The following is a 16,208-nucleotide window of genomic DNA, read 5'->3' on the forward strand; positions in this document are numbered from 1 at the left end:
TCCCATTGTCTGTGCCCTTTGCCGCTGGGGAATCCGCAGTAGGGAGTCCCCATTGGCGGGACCAAATGATCCCGCCGGCAAGAAGGGCTGGAAAATCCCGCCCATTTTGCCTGTATGTTGCTGAAAAGAGAGATGTGCTGCTGAAGCTTTGCGCCTTGTACTCATGAGGAAAAATTCAAGAATGCCAAATTTCAAACAATCAGAACTATTTATGCTCCAGGAGGAAAGGGTGCTGATTGGTTGGCAAGGTGACTCTGGCCCAGGCCTAAGCACAGAGAAAACAGTGCGGAACCATGTCTCATGCTTGCAAAACCCAAAAGAAAACGTTTACTATTTGATGTGATTCCATGATTGGGCAGCACTTGCTGAACAATCCTGAATGTGGCAATAGCTACATTCACAACCGACCGCAGATAAGCAAAAGTCCATAACTTGGCTCATTTACTCTTGCTGGAAGCGACATGCATTTCCACAGGAACCAACTATCTGTTAACAAAACGAATATGTTCAAGCCTTGTACCTGTTATGGACTTACCTAGATACAATGGGGGCATGAGATTCCTGTTGCTGTCTCCATGGCAACATCTCAACCACCAATCAACATCCTGTTTTCCTGTGGTATGAATTGTTGTGATTGTTTGAAATTTGGCATTTGTGCGCTTGTCCTGATGAGTGCAAGATGAAAAGCTTTGACAACGTGGCTCTCTCCCGTCAGGAAGGTCCAGGTTCTGTGTTACCAAATTTGGTTGTTTGATCATTGAAATGCACAGGGCCAGAATTTGCAGCAGTGGGGCTTTGAACAGCATCTGCTGATCATCAGAATTCTCTTTAGATGAGTCACCCGATGAAGGAGCAGTGCTCCAAAAGCTCGTGATACCAAATAAACCTATAGGTCTTTAACCTGGTGTTGTGAGACTTCTTACTGAACAGTGGAGCAGACTGAAAGGACCAAATGTGACGCTCCTGTTTCCCATGTTTCTTGATGCTGATCATGATCCACAGTTGACTGTATCTGAAACTTCAGTTTCTAATAAAGACGAAGGGATTAATTTCACCATCCTGCCCGCCACGGGAATCAAAGCAGGTAAGGGGTGGATCGTGGAAAGGTCCAGGAACCCTGGGTGGGATTTTCTAGTTTCAGGATGAGGCTGGAAAATCCCACCTGATGAGTGTTTCTATAGTCCCCCTGCCTGGTGCTGGACAGTATCTTGTTTCTCGAGAAGAGATCTCCACCAGCTAGGTATGGCTTTGTGCTCAGCCAACAATTATTTTGTGTTGTGACTGCCCTGGGGTTAGGTTGCAAAACCACAGAAAGCGCTATTGGAATTAACAAGCTTCTTCTCGAGGGCTCTTTCGTTAACATTATCAGCTTGCCGGAGAATTTGAAGGTCCATCAGGCAGGGTGCTGGGTCAGAAAAATGAGATGAAAAGTAGGGCAGGATTTTCTGGCCCTTGCCACTGGCGGCAATTCTGGTCCTACCCAAGTCGGCAGAGATCTGAATGGCTCACTGAGGGGATGGGCGGGGCATCCCAACAGGGGCAGGGCTGTAAAAACCCTGGCGCAAATCCTCACTGTTCATGATGATAGAGAAGAATGAATGCAGGTAACGTGAAATAAACAAAGAAGGTACACCTAGTGACAAGTACAAGCTGCCAGAGGCAGTAATAGAGGCAGATACAATTTTGTCTTTTAAAATGTGTTTAGACAGTTAATGGGTATAGAGGGTATGGGCCAAATGTAGGCAATTGGGACTAGTTTAGTGGTTTTAAAAAAGGGCGGCATGGACAAGTTGGGCCGAAGGGTCTGTTTCCATGCTGTAAACCTCTATGTCACTGTCACTCTATAAATGTTTCGGTTGTGATCAATATAATTGACTGGATTGTACTTCAAACACACTAACTTGTGCTACCTTTCCTTTCACAAAATGTAATTTTTTCCCCGAGCATTATTCCTCTTTTCTGATTTCAAAGATTTAACTGGTTTTTCTCAATCCTGATGCGTTGATGTTTTTTTTTCAATATCCTCTTCCAAGCAGAGGTTGGATCAATAAGTTGGGATGAAGATCCGTCTCTTTCAGTTTATCCTGACTTTGAGGCTAAGAGTCAGAAAGATTGTGAACTCTGAATTCATTTCCCACTTTGTTACAGATTCAAAATTCCAGCAACCTGCTAATTAAGCCCTTGGAGACGTTTAAGAAAGACCATATCGGAGTTGCGAAGGTAAGCATCTTGAAATGTTTTGTTAGAAAAGGAGCAGGAGTAGGTTTTTCGGCCCATCAGGCCTACTCCACCATTCAATGTGATCATGACTGATCCTCAATCTCGAGCCCATTCTCTCCCCATGTTCCTTAGTGCCTTTAGAGATCTAAAACATTCCTATCTCTTCCTTAAATATCCCGTCTTAAATATTGCTATCTGCACAACTTTCCAATGCACTAAACGTTTTGTCTTCTCCCTTTTCTTTGCAACTTCCCTGGCTTGAATCAGCTCCTCAGTTCTGTTGCTGTTGCTGTTGTCATTAATTGGGTTGCCAGCTCCCCTGTAGCTCATAGCCAGGTGAGGTGGTGTGGGCCAGTAACGGTGTTGTTCCATTTGGCGATCTGAAATCCTGGATCATGGCACATGTGAATTCCAAGTGGTTTTTGTATGTTGGGATGAAATTGCAAGTAACTGTTTTGTTTTGTGTGGTGTGTGTGATGTGTGTGTGCAATGTTGAGGGTTCTCTATCCTTCACTACCATGTGGAGGAGATGCTGGCGTTGGACTTGGGTAAACACAGTAAGAAGTCTCTCAAAACCAGGTTAAAGTCCAACAGGTTTATTTGGTAGCAAATGCCACCATCTTTTGGAGCAGCGCTGCTGGTAGCAGTTTGCTACCAAATAAACCTGTTGGACTTTAACCTGGTGTTGTGAGACTTCTTACTGTCATCTTCATCACCACCACAGCAACTAATCTTCCATTATGCTCCTAAAAGACAAGGGATGGAGACATCCCGCTGATTTGAAATAGCTAAGAGTGGTAAAGAGTTTCCTGTTGTAACACTAATCGCAAGAAGGGTCAATTTTGAGCCTTTCCCATAATATCATAGAATTTCTACAAGAGACCATTCGGCCCATCGAGTCTATACTGACCATAATCCCACCCAAGCCCTATTCCCGTAACCCCACACGTTTTACCCTGCTAACCCCCTGGCACTTACGGGCACTTTAGCGTGGCCTATCAACTTAAGCCATACACCTTTGGACTGCGGAAGAAACAGGCGCACCCGGAGGAAACCCACGCAGACATGGAGAGAACGTGCAAATTCCACACAGAGACTCACCTGAGGCCAGGAATCGAACCCAAATCCCTGGTGCTGTGAGGCAGCAGTGCTAATTACTGTGCCACCGTGTCATTCTTCTGTCAGCTTCAACCCATAGCTTTTTATTTTATTATATATATTTTATATGTAATATTTTGTTAATATATTGCTTGTCTATTCAAATACAACATACTGTTTTATTGAAGGCTGTTTGTTCAAAAGAACTAATACACATATGGATGAAACCCAAGGCTCTGGGCTTAGTTGGAGGGATGAACTCCTAATGACCATGTTCTCAGCAGGACTGGTGTTTTTTTGCGGAGGTGGAGAAGAATCAGTACGAGTGTTCTTTGGACTGCTTGAAGTTAATGGTGCAGATGATTTCGATTCTCATGAGTCCTGTTTCAGGGTCTCCATTATGCACATTCTGGCAAGAACCCATCCTATCATGGCCGATCGTACAAACAGTGCAGCTGAATTCTCTCTCGCTGTGTGTAGACTGTCTGTGATGGACCTAAATTCAATGTTGAGTCGGCGCTGCCCCCTTCTCTCCTGCTCTTGCTTGAAACCTGGCTTGCTTTTCCTAACTCTGTTGAAGGAGCCAACGCAACACGAATGTGATTGCTTCTCAACCAAAAAAACAGCTTCAAATCTGAAATAGGAAGACTCACCTAGCTGCTGCAGCCTGCTTTTAATACACAAATAATTCAGACATGATTCAGTGATTAGAGAGACAATGGCTCTTATCTTATCAGACCTCGTGACTGGTAACTTTTGTTAAATGTTCAGGTTTTCTGTTACATTCAGTTTGTGTTTGTTTTGGTATTAAGTTTCAAATATTTTAAGAAATGTAATTTTATTGAACTGCATTTTTTAAAATTATTTGAAGTACGTTCAGTGTGACCATTTGAATTGGTTGTGAATCAATGTTGGGTGTTACTCTGCGTGGGCAGGCATTAGCAGATACTGCTGAATTGTTCTCGACATTCTCTCTCATGCCATCTGGGAGGACAGATGGTTAAATTAGCTGTTACAAAGGTGCCTAGGGCTATTTCTTCATTGATGAATCACAAATACCGGCTCCCCTTTAATTTCCAGCCTGTTTTGAGGGCTGTAGGATGGTTCTAAGCGTCTTGGCCACTTTTGGGCCTGATAAAGATCTACCCAGTTTTGATGCTCGAGTCTGTGCATTGTGTGTCACTGGGCTATTTGACACATTGAGCCCCATTCCTCTGGTCATCTGGTTCATGCATGTAATCATTTTCCAGCACGGATAAGTGGATAACGAGCAGGAGCAAAAGTCTCTGGCAGGATTCCATCATCCCCCATCAGCCGTCCCGCCCTCCAGAGCTCAGTAATTCTAAAGCCAATTATCAACATTTTCTTGGCTAAGATCGAGCCCGGGATCAGGTGCACTGCCTCTTCTTGTCAGCTTGGATCTTGTATGTCTCTCTTGTTGGGACAATGATTCCATGATTTGGATTCAATTTGAATTAGTTCTTGGAGTAAGCAAGGAGGTGGATTAAGGTCTTGCCCAGTCCACTCTGCGTCATGATGGCGCACTGGTTAGCACTGCTACTTCACAGAGACACAGGTTCGATTCTTGGCTTGGGTCACTGTCTGTGTGGAGTTTGCACGTTCTCCCTGTGTCTGCGTGGGTTTCCTCTGTATACTCCTGCTTTCCCCCACATTCTGAAAGACGTGCTGGTTATGTGTACTGACCCAAACAGGCACCGGACTGTGGCAACTAGGGGAATTTCACAGTAACCTCATTGCGGTGTCAATGTAAGCCTTACGTGTGACTAATAAACTTTTACTTTTGCACTGGCTTTGTAACTTTAAGTATGGAGTAAAATGGGTGGTACGGTGGCGCAGCGGTTAGCACCACTGCCTCACAGTCCTGGGGTGCCGGGATTCGATTTCAGCCTTGGCTAACTGTCTGAGTGGAGTCTCCCTGTGTCTGTGTGAGTTTCCTCTGGGTGCTCCAGCTTCCTTCTACAGTCCAAAGATGTGCAAGTTAGGTTGATTGGCCGTGCTAAATTGCCCCTTAGTGTCAGGGGGATTAGCAGAGTAAATGTGTGGGGTTACGGAGATAGGCATGGGTGGGATTGTTGTCAGTGCAGACTCAGTGGGCTGAATGGCTTCCTTCAGGTGCCTGCCTCATAGAACTCTGGACTGCATTCTTGGGTGATTCAGTATGTGACCTTTGGGCTGTGTAGCTTAGTGCTACACTTAATACTGGTTATGTATGAGGCCGTTGAAGGAGGTGGGAAGGAAGTAATCTCCTAGCTCAGTTTTAAGTTCTAAATCTATTTCATTTTGTAAGTTTACAGTTCCATTGCTCTTCAATATCTCAGGAATGTCTGGATGTGCAGAAAATCCAAGGTCCGTTTATCTCAGCCTGGTCTGCAGCCCTGTTACTTGCACAATGCAGCCAACATGCTGACTAATCGGAAAACTCAGACTGTCTCAGTCAGTCTACACTAGAGCCAGGCGTAACATGAAGAAAACCTCATGGTTGGAGAGTATTGAGAATTATAGGTTCCAAATCGCCTGTTTCTCCCAGCAGTGCTGCATCTCCCAAATTTCCTATCTCAACTTTAAAACATACATTTCCTCAAAATATTTTCTGGCAAATCTCTACCATTTACATTTGAGAGAATCAATATCATCTGCCATCATTCTCTCCCTACAGAGACCGTGCTCCATAAATTATAGGATCATACATACATAAGTAGACCAATCAGCTCTTGTGCCAATTTATTAAAAACAATTAGGCCTTAAGGCCCTGCAAAGATTTCCTTTTCCAGTATATAGAATATAAGAAACCCTACAGTGCAGAAGGAGGCCATTCGGCACATTGAGTCTACACCGACAACAATCCCAGCCCAGGCCCTATCCCCACAACCCCACGCATTTACCCACTAATCTAAACATCCCAGGGCACAATGGGCAATTTAACACTGCCGATCCACCTAGCTTGCACATCTTTGGACAGTGGGAGGAAACCCACGCAGACACAGGGAGAACGTGCAAACTCCACACAGACAGTGACCCGAGGCCGGGAATCGAACCCAGATTCCTGGAGCTGTGAGGCAGCAGTGCTAACCACTGTGCTACCCAAATCTATCCAATTCCCCTACTTTTCAATTAGTTTCCACCATAACTTTCAGGCAATGGACTCTATGCCATCATAATCCACTGCCCCAGTCTAGATTAAAAAATATATCATTCTCTTCTCTTTCAGAATGGCATGGTATAACATCATCCTCCCTGCTGCCTCACCAATGGCCACCTCTAATGGTGGCATTGCCAAGCTTCTGCCTATCTAATTGGCCACAGTGGTCTTGAGGCAGCCAGTTAATTGGTAAAATGCTGCCCAGGGTCCTACCGTCCGCCCACGCAGTGACAGGTCCCACTTTCCATCCAAGAGACAGGCCACTTACTTAGTGATGAAATTTCTGTCGGTGTCTGCAGATTAGTTTTGAATTAATCCCTGCTGTGTCCTCTGGTTCTACTGTTGTAGACAAGGTGAAGCAATCTCGGTTATGGTTCTTCCTTTCCTCTCACCTGAGGAAGATCACTTTCATTCCGTTTGTGTACCTTTGCCACACTTTGCGCTGTTGATGGAAAGGCCATAACTCATGTATTTACTTTCAAATCCCTCTGTGGACTTGCCCCTCCGTATCTTTGTAATCTCCTGTAACCCCCACAACTCTGAGATACCTGTGTTCCTCTAATTCTGACCTCTTGTGCATTCCCAATTTTCATTGCTCCACCATTGGTGGCCTTCAGTTGTCTGGGCCCCAAGGTTTGGAATACCTTCCGTACACTTCTCCACCTCTAGATCTCACCTCCCTTCTTTTTAGGCCCTCCATGAAACCTACCGGTGGTGACTGAGGTGATTGTCCCTTTGAGATCAACACAGCAGTGTAAGGGTTTCTGGCTTGAAGGACCAATCCAGATGCAGAGTGAGTAATCATCCCAGTGGGTGGGGGGGTCACAGTCTGAGGATTACACATTTAGGATGGAGGTGAGGAGACATTTCTTCACCTAAAGAGTGGTGAGCCTGTGGAATTCATTACCACAAGTGGTTGATGCCAAAACATTGCATGCATTCGAGAGGCGGTTGGATATAGCACTTGGAACAAATGGCATCAAAGGTTATGGGGAGAAAGCAGGATTAGGCTATTGAGTTGGGTGATCAGCCATGATCATGATGAATGGCAGAGCAGGCTTGAAGGGCCAAATGGCCGCCTCCTGCTCTGATCTTCTATGTTTCTCTGCCCTTTCTTAGGCAGAAGACGTGCAAGGGATGTGGCTAGACGTGCTAGCCGCTGTACAGTTTTTCTTATTAATAAATAAATTTGAATGTGGCACAGTGGTTCGCACTGTTGCATCAGAGCTGCAGTGACTTGGGTTCGATTCCCGGCTTGGGTGACTGGGTGGGAGTTTGCATGTCTTCCTCGTGTCTGTGTGAGTTTCCTTTGGGAGCTCTGGTCTTCTCCCGCAATCCAAGATTTGTAGGTTAGGTGGATCGGCCATGCTAAATTGCCTCTTAATGTCCCGAGATTAGCGGGGTAAACGTGTGGGATTATGGGGATAGGATCTGGGTGAGATGAGTTGGTGCAGACTCGATGGGCCGAATGGCAGGCACCTGCACTGTATCTTGTGCGTTTCCACTGAAGTCTGTGGAAGTGCATCATTTCACTAACTCTTTGACCAAGGTTTTGATCCCCTGACCTTGTATCTCCCCATGTGGCTTGTTGTTGTACTTTGTTTTATAAAGTTACTGTGCGGCAAGCTGGGGCATTTCGTGTTAACGGCATGATGTAAGTACAAGATATTGGACGAATGGAGCAGTTCCCAGTTTATCCCCCAGAACTGCCGGCAAACACAGCGGCTGTAATTGTAATGTAAATAACACATTTGTCTGGTACTCTTTTTTAATTATAAGATAACATTATTATATGACATGGACCATGTATTCACTCATGTACAACTGTGTTTAGAGAAATCAGTCTTTCACTAGGCACAAGGCCAACTTACAGTAAATAGGATATCAGGAGGTCAACTGGAGGTCAGTTGTTGTTGGTGAGAGAGTGTTTCCGAATATCTGGCTTAACCGGTTTGCCCAGAGAGCGTTTTCACTCATTTATTTTTGTAACAGGTTCCTTGATATTCTGAAGTTCGGTATCTAGAATGGGGTGATGTGTTTTGGGGGGAGCGGGGGCGGAGTGGTGCGGTAAGTGTGCTGTCCACCACCGTGTGCTGAATGGGGTATAATTAATTCCGGCAATCTGTCCCCTTTTGTTCAATGCGGTGCTACGCCGCAGAGAATCGACTCCAAGGCAGCAGCTGCCGTTCCAAATCGGCCGAGAGAGAATCGATTGGAGCAGCCTTGTGTCTGAGAACTGCAGCTGATTCGAACACTGCTTTTAAATCTGCCAAGGAAGTCACGTGTTTGGGCGCTTGCCATGTTGACTTCTCCCACCCCAATTTGCTCTGTGACAGTTCCTGATGACTAATGCTGGGGCGTGTAAGCATTGCCTCCACCAACTGCTTATTATTCTGGCAATTACTCACTTCGGACCAATGCTTTGTCTCGTTGCTACACCCAATACCGCCCCCTTTGCCTTCTGTCCTATGATATCTTTGTTGTTTAATGTTTCCCGCCCTCTAACCTTCCCTTTCTTTCTTCCTCCTCCCCTCCCCTTTCGACGATAAAATCCAATTTGATTTATTATTGCCACGTGTCTTAGTATACAGTAAAAAATGTTGTTTCTTGTGCCTGAAACAGACAAAGCATACCGTTCATAGAGAAGGAAAGGAGAGAGCGCAGAATGTAGCGTTACAGTCATAGCTAGGGTGTAGAGAAAGATCAACTTAGTGTGAGGTAGGTTCATTCAAAAGTCTGATGGCAGCAGGGACGAAGCTGTTCTTGAGTCGGTTGATACGTGACCTCAGACTTACAAAACCCACCATGTTGCTACCCTTCCTGCAGGAAAGCCGCATCTGACATGAAACCTTAACTCCGTTCCTCTCTCCACAGATGCTGCCAGACCTGTGGTATATTTCCAGCACTCTTTGTTTTTATTCCAGTAGCTCATTTTTGACCAAGCTTCATCATGTGAGCCCAAACAATTGAATATCGCCAAGGTGCCCAGCTGTAAGAGCTGTATGCCAACAAGTTGTGATCTGGAGTATGCTACCAGAGAGGTTGATAGAGGCAGATTAAATAATACCTTTCGAATGGGATTTGGATAAAGTTTAGAAGTTTATTTACTAGTGTCACAAGTAGGCTGACATCAACACTGCAAAGAAGTTATTGTAACCTACGTGATTGGAAAAGGTTCCCAGGGCTGTTGGGAAAGGACTTGGGACTAGTTTTGGATAGAATGCTCTTACAGAAAGCTGTCATTAATGCACTGGCCAAATGGCCTCCTCCTGTGTTATATTCCAATATTCTCTTGGTTGTCAAATAGGAGGCAGACAGTGGGGGTCAACGGGTGCTATTCGGATTGGCGGATGGTGACTAGTGGAGTGCCCCAGGGGTCGGTGCTGGGGCCTCAGCTTTTTACCATTTATATAGATGATCTGGAGGAGGGAACCGAGTGTAGGGTGTCGAAATTTGCTGATGACACCAAGATTGGGGGAACGGCAAATTGTGCGGAGGATGTGGAGAGTCTGCAGAAGGATCTAGATAGGCTGGGCGAATGGGCCAGGAAATGGCAAATGGAATTTAATGTTGGCAAGTGTGAGGTGGTCCACTTTGGTAGGAAGAATGGTAGGAAGGACTATTACTTACGGGGCGAAAAACTGCAGCAGGCGACAGTGCAGAGGGACCTCGGGGTCCTTGTGCATGAGTCGCAAAAACCCAGCCTGCAGGTGCAGCAGGTGGTCAGGAAGGCGAATGGGATGCTGGCCTTCATAGCGAGGGGGATTGAATATAAAAGTAGGGAGGTCTTGCTGCAGCTGTATAGGGCATTGGTGAGGCCGCAGCTGGAGTACTGTGTGCAGTTTTGGGTGCCGCACCTGCGCAAAGATATTTTGGCCTTGGAGGGAGTGCAGAGGAGGTTTACTAGGCTGATACCGGAGTTGAGGGGGTTGAGCTATGAGGAGAGGCTGAATAAACTGGGCTTGTACTCGTTAGAGTTTAGAAGAATGAGGGGAGATCTCATTGAGACGTATAAGATGATGAATGGGATGGATAGGATAGAGGTGGAAAGACTCTTCCCGCTCAAAAAAGACAGTAGGACTAGGGGGCACAGCCTCAAGATAAAAGGGGGGCGGTTTAGAACGGAGTTGAGGAGGAACTTCTTCACTCAAAGGGTGGTGAATCTCTGGAATTCTCTGCCCGTTGAAGTGGTGGAAGCTGCCTCGCTAAATATTTTTAAGACGCGGGTTGATGGGTTTTTGATAGGAGAAGGGATTAAGGGTTATAGGGAGAGGGCGGGAAAGTGGAACTGAGCAGCGACAGATCAGCCATGATCTTATTGAATGGCGGGGCAGGCTTGAAGGGCTGGATGGCCTACTCCTGCTCCTATTTCTTATGTTCTCAGTATTTAGCTGACAACACTCGGCAGCACAATTACCAGGTTAGAAGAGCAGAACGTTTCTGGCAGAGTGAAGCCATTCAGCTCATCACGTCTGTGGAGCTATCCAGCTGAATCCCATCTTGCTCTTGGCCCATGATCTGGAGGAGGGAACCGAGTGTAGGGTGTTGAAATTTGCTGATGACACCAAAATTGGTGGAAAGGCAAATTGTGCGGAGGGTGGGGAGAGTCTACAGAAGGATCTAGATAGGCTGGGCGAATGGGCCAGGAAATGGCAAATGGAATTTAATGTTGGCAAGTGCGAGGTGGTCCACTTTGGTAGCAATAATGGTAGGAAGGATTATTACTTACGTGGAGAAAAACTGCAGCAGGCGACGGTGCAGAGGGACCTCGGGGTCCTTGTGCATGAGTCGCAAAAACCCAGCTTGCAGGTGCAGCATGTGGTCAGGAAGGCGAATGGGATGCTGGCCTTCATCGCGAGGGGGATTGAATATAAAAGTAGGGAGGTCTTGCTGCGGCTGTATAGGGCATTGGTGAGGCCGCAGCTGGAGTACTGTGTGCAGTTTTGGGCGCCGTACTTACGCAAGGATATTTTAGCCTTGGAGGGAGTGCAGAGGAGATTTACTAGGCTGATGCCGGAGTTGAGGGGGTTGAACTATGAGGAGAGGCTGAATAGATTAGGCTTGTACTCGTTAGAGTTTAGAAGAATGAGGGGAGATCTCATTGAGACATATAAGATGATGAATGGGATGGATAGGATAGAGGTGGAGAGACTCTTCCCGCTCAGAAAGGATAGTAGGACTAGGGGGCACAGCCTCAAGATAAAGGGGGGACGGTTTAGAACGGAGTTGAGGAGGAACTTCTTCACTCAAAGGGTGGTGAATCTCTGGAATTCTCTGCCCGTTGAAGTGGTGGAGGCTGCCTCGCTAAATATTTTTAAGACGCGGGTTGATGGGTTTTTGTTAAGCGAGGGGATTAAGGGTTATGGGGAGAGGGCAGGAATGTGGAACTGAGCCACGACAGATCAGCCATGATCTTATTGAATGGCGGGGCAGGCTTGAAGGGCTAGTTGGCCTACTCCTGCTCCTATTTCTTATGTTCTTATGTTCTTCTAGGTTGCGGCGAGCTATGGCTTAATAAAAGCAAAGCTGCCCGTTTCTGTTGGGGAGAAAGCAGGATCAGGCTGTTGAGTTGGATGATCAGCCGTGATTGTGATGAATGGTGGAGCAGGCTCAAAGGGCCAAATAGCCGCCTCCTGCTCCTATCTTCTATGTTTCTGTGTTTTACTTCTCTATTCCTCTCTGCCCAAGGGCTAAATACTTGGACAACAAAAAATAGAAAGTGCTGGAAAATCTCAGCAGGTCTGACAGCATCTGTGAGGAGAGAAGAGACCCTTTATCATCTGGACTCGAAACATTGACTCTCATTTTCTCCCCACAGATGCTGTCAGACCTGTTGAGATTTTCCAGCATTTTATATTTCTGTTTTCAGTTCTCAGCATCTGAGTATTTTGCTTTTATGTTGGCTGAACGCTCCTGTCAGCTGAAGCAGCATTTCACTTGCACATCCTTCAGTTTGATCTACTGTACTTGCTGCTTCCAATGCCGTCTCCGCTATTGTGGGGAATCTGGGTGAGCACGTTCGCTCGGTCGGCAAGCATGATCGTACCCCCCTCTGTTGCTCACCATTTCGACTCACCCTCTTGCTCTCGTGCCCATGTTTGTCTGTCCTTGGCCTGCTGCAATTCTCCAGTGGAGCCCGGTGCAGACTGGAGGAGCAGCTTTGGAACTTCTGATTAGGTACATTCCAGGCCTCAGAACTCAACACTCAGTCCAGCAATTTTAGACTGAGATCTTTCTCCTCCATCTTGACCTCTTCTTTTAAAATTCCAAATCTTTTTTGTCCCACCACCAGCCACACAGCCTTCTGTTCTTAAGTTTTGTTTTCACTGCTTTATTCTCCCGTGAACACATGCTGCTATCTTACCTTAATGCCACAATCAGCGCTGTCTCTACTCCTTCACACTACTGTTAACACTCCCTCTGCCTCGTGCCCTACACATCCTTATTTCAATCTCTCCTAGCTCCCACCGATCACTGATCTTTCACTCTGCTCCATCTTCTCCGTCCTCTCTTATACAGTTTATAATCCATCACATTTCTCTCTCTTTAACACAGAAGAAGTTGGACACACTCAAAACATTAACTCTGTTCTCTCTCTGTCTCTCAAGATGCTGCCTGACCTGCTGGGTGTTTTTACTGCAATTTCAGTTTTTATTTTTATTTGGGAGTGCTAATTTTATCGGTCTCACTCGTGCCTGCTATGAGCTATCGTACCACATGGAGTGACAACGGCTAATAACATGCGCTGAATAATGAACTATGAATGATCTGTGTGGCCCAGTGTTACATGCTATGGTGCGCACACATACTAAGTCATTATGTGCACTATGTCTTCTCGTAGAAACATAAAATCCTGATGGGACTGGACAGGCTGGATGTGGGAAGAACATTCCCGATGTTGGGCAAGTGCAGGACTAGGGGTCACAGTTTAAGAATTTAGGGGTAAGCCACTCAGGACTGAGATGAGGAAAATCTTCTTCACTCAGAGTTGTGAACCTGTGGAATTCTCTACCACAGAAAGCTGTTGGACCGCTTCAGTAGATATATTCAAGACGGAACCAGACATGGCCCTTGTGGTGAAGAGGCTCAAGGGATATGGAGAGAAAGTGGGAGTGGGATCCTGACAGTGCATGATCAGCCATGATCATACTGAATGGTGGTGCAGGCTCGATGGGCCGAATGGCCTACTCCTGCACCTATTCACTATGTTTTGTTGCCCTGTTGTGAGATGACTGAGATTTTGGAGATATATTGTTTCGTGGGTCCCTATTTACACAGTTGCTTGGCACTCTAATCTAAACCATTGCACTCCAATCCTGGCTGCGTACTCAGTCTGTTTTGTATTTAAGTTACTCACCGCTTCATTGCTGGTTTTAAAGTTGATGATTTGTAAATATCTACATTCTAGCTGCGGAGCTCAACGACAAATTATTACCATCTTGACCCTTTTAGTTTTCTCTGTCTCCCCTCTTGAACATTCTTCTTTATATCTTGTCGAGCTGTTGTCGGGTTTAAATCTGTCTTCAGTTGGCTTGCTTGCTGAGGAATGAAACAATAAAATCAATATTACAGGTTCTCAAAGTGAAAGATTTCAGGTTGATGAATTATCCTATCAGGGAAGGTGTTTAAAAAGGAAAAAAAAAATGCATTTATATAGCTCCATTTTCTCCATGACCATTTATTTATGAGCATTACATATTGTATTCAAAAAATGCTCAATATGGACATACTTATGACATATGGTTCAATACGGTGCCATACATATGACCATTTTATATTATGGTCATGTGTGTGTGTGTGTGTGTGTATAAAATTGATATATCCATTGTGTATACGCACATTGTGTATGTTTGTAAAACCATTATATAAAGTGGTTATTTATATATGACCATGTATATAGTTGACTATTTTTCGGTATGTAATGTATAAGTTGTTTATATGTACGTACGTAGGACTATTTAAATGGAACCTTTCACAAGCTCTGGCTGTAAAGCACTTTGGAATACTTGTGAAATTACTAGAAGCAATGGAGGAAACTTGGCAGCCAGGTTGCACACAGCAGAAGTCCATAATATGATAATAAACTGATTATCTATTTTAGTGGCATTGACTAAGGAATAAACAATAAGACCATAAGACATAGGAGTAGAATTGGGCCACTTGGCCCATTGAGTCTGCTCCGCCATTCAATCCTGGCTGATATTTTTCTCATCTCCATTCTCTTGCCTTTTCCCCATAACCCCTGATCCCCTTATTAATCAAGAACCTATCTATCTCTGTCTTAAAGACACTCATGACCTGGCCTCCACAACCTTCTGCAACAGAGTTCCACAGATTCACCACTCTCTGGCTGAACAAATTCCTCTTCATCTCTGTTCTAAAGGATCGTCCCTTTAGCCTGAGATTGTGCCCTCTGGTTCCAGTTTTTCCTAGTAGTGTAACCATCCTCTCCATGTCCATTCTATCCAGACCTCGCAGTATCCTGTAAGTTTCAATAAGATCTTCCCTCATCCTTCTAAACTCTTAACGAGCACAGACCCAGAGTCCTCAACCTTTCCTCATATGACAAACTCTTCATTCCAGACATCATTCTTGTGAACCTCCCCTGGATCCTTCCCAAGGCCAGCACATCGTTCCTTAGATATGGAGCCCAAAAGTGAGCACAGTACTCCAAATAGGGTCTGACCAAAGCCTTATACAGCTTCAGAAGTACATCCCTGCACAAGACACGACACAAGGGAGAACTCCCTGATCATCTTTGAAATAGCGCAGTGGGATTTTGTCGTTCTACCTCTTGAGCGTGGTGGAAGTGCAAGAGGATGAGGACAATGATTTGAAGGTGATGCACGGGGTTTGGGGTGGAATCCCAGTGACTTGGTCTTTTCTGTTCACAGGATAGAAAGAAAAAGTTTGAGAAAGAGAGCGAGAAGTTCTACTCTGCACTCGACCGTCATCTGGGTCTCTCCTCCAAGAAGAAGGAGTCCCAGCTCCAGGAGGTAACGGTGATTTTTTTTCCAGTGAGTTCTCCCACCCCGGCACATCACCACATCGCTTTCCTCTTCCTGTCTGAACAAACATTAAAGAGAAAGTTCCAGCAGGAAAGGGAAGTTGAGACAATGCCCTGATGTGCTGGTTTGTAAATTCTTTTAGATGTTGCTTGCATCAGATATCAACAAAAAGACAAAAATAGCATGTGTCATTTCTCATCATCATGAATCGTTTATTACAGTTGTAAAATCTTACGCTTTTTCACCCACACCCCCCCCACCCCCACCCCCACCCCTTCCCTGTATCTCGCAGCTGCGTAATACATGGAGATCAGGAGCTCCTACTTCACATTTTACTAGGGTGGCACAGTGATTAGCACTGCCTCCTCATAGTGCCAGGGACTCGGGTTCAATTCCCCGCCTTGGGTCACTGATTGCATGGAGTCTGCACATTCTCCCTGTGTCTGCGTGGGTATCCTCTGGGTGCTCTTGTTTCCTCCCACACTCCAAAAATGTGCGGGTTAGGTGGATTGGCCACACTAAATATCAGGGAGTCTAGATAGGTAAATAGCTGGGGTTAAGGGGATAGGGCCTAGGTGAGATTGCAGAGAGTGCAGACTCGATGGGCTGAGTGGCCTCCTTCTGCACTGTAGAGATTCTGAGGGGGAACAAAAACAGAAATGCTGGAAAATCTCAGCATCTCTGGCAGCATCTGTGGAGAGAGATTAGAGCCAACGTTTGGA

General features: G+C 45.6%; 1 protein-coding gene across 1 annotated transcript in view; it reads left to right on the forward strand.

Moving 5' to 3' along the window:
- ophn1 (oligophrenin 1) overlaps positions 1 to 16,208 on the forward strand; it is a 190,946-nt gene that overhangs the window by 70,144 nt on the left and 104,594 nt on the right. Inside the window, exons 4-5 of the mRNA XM_080187883.1 lie at positions 2,149 to 2,220; positions 15,373 to 15,474. Coding sequence (XP_080044009.1) covers positions 2,149 to 2,220; positions 15,373 to 15,474 — 174 coding nt within the window. The remainder of the gene's footprint in view (positions 1 to 2,148; positions 2,221 to 15,372; positions 15,475 to 16,208) is intronic.

The sequence above is a fragment of the Carcharhinus amblyrhynchos genome, chromosome 4 (genome assembly GCF_965287045.1).
Source record: "Carcharhinus amblyrhynchos chromosome 4, sCarAmb.v2.hapA, whole genome shotgun sequence".
Classification (NCBI taxonomy): Eukaryota; Metazoa; Chordata; class Chondrichthyes; order Carcharhiniformes; family Carcharhinidae; genus Carcharhinus; species Carcharhinus amblyrhynchos.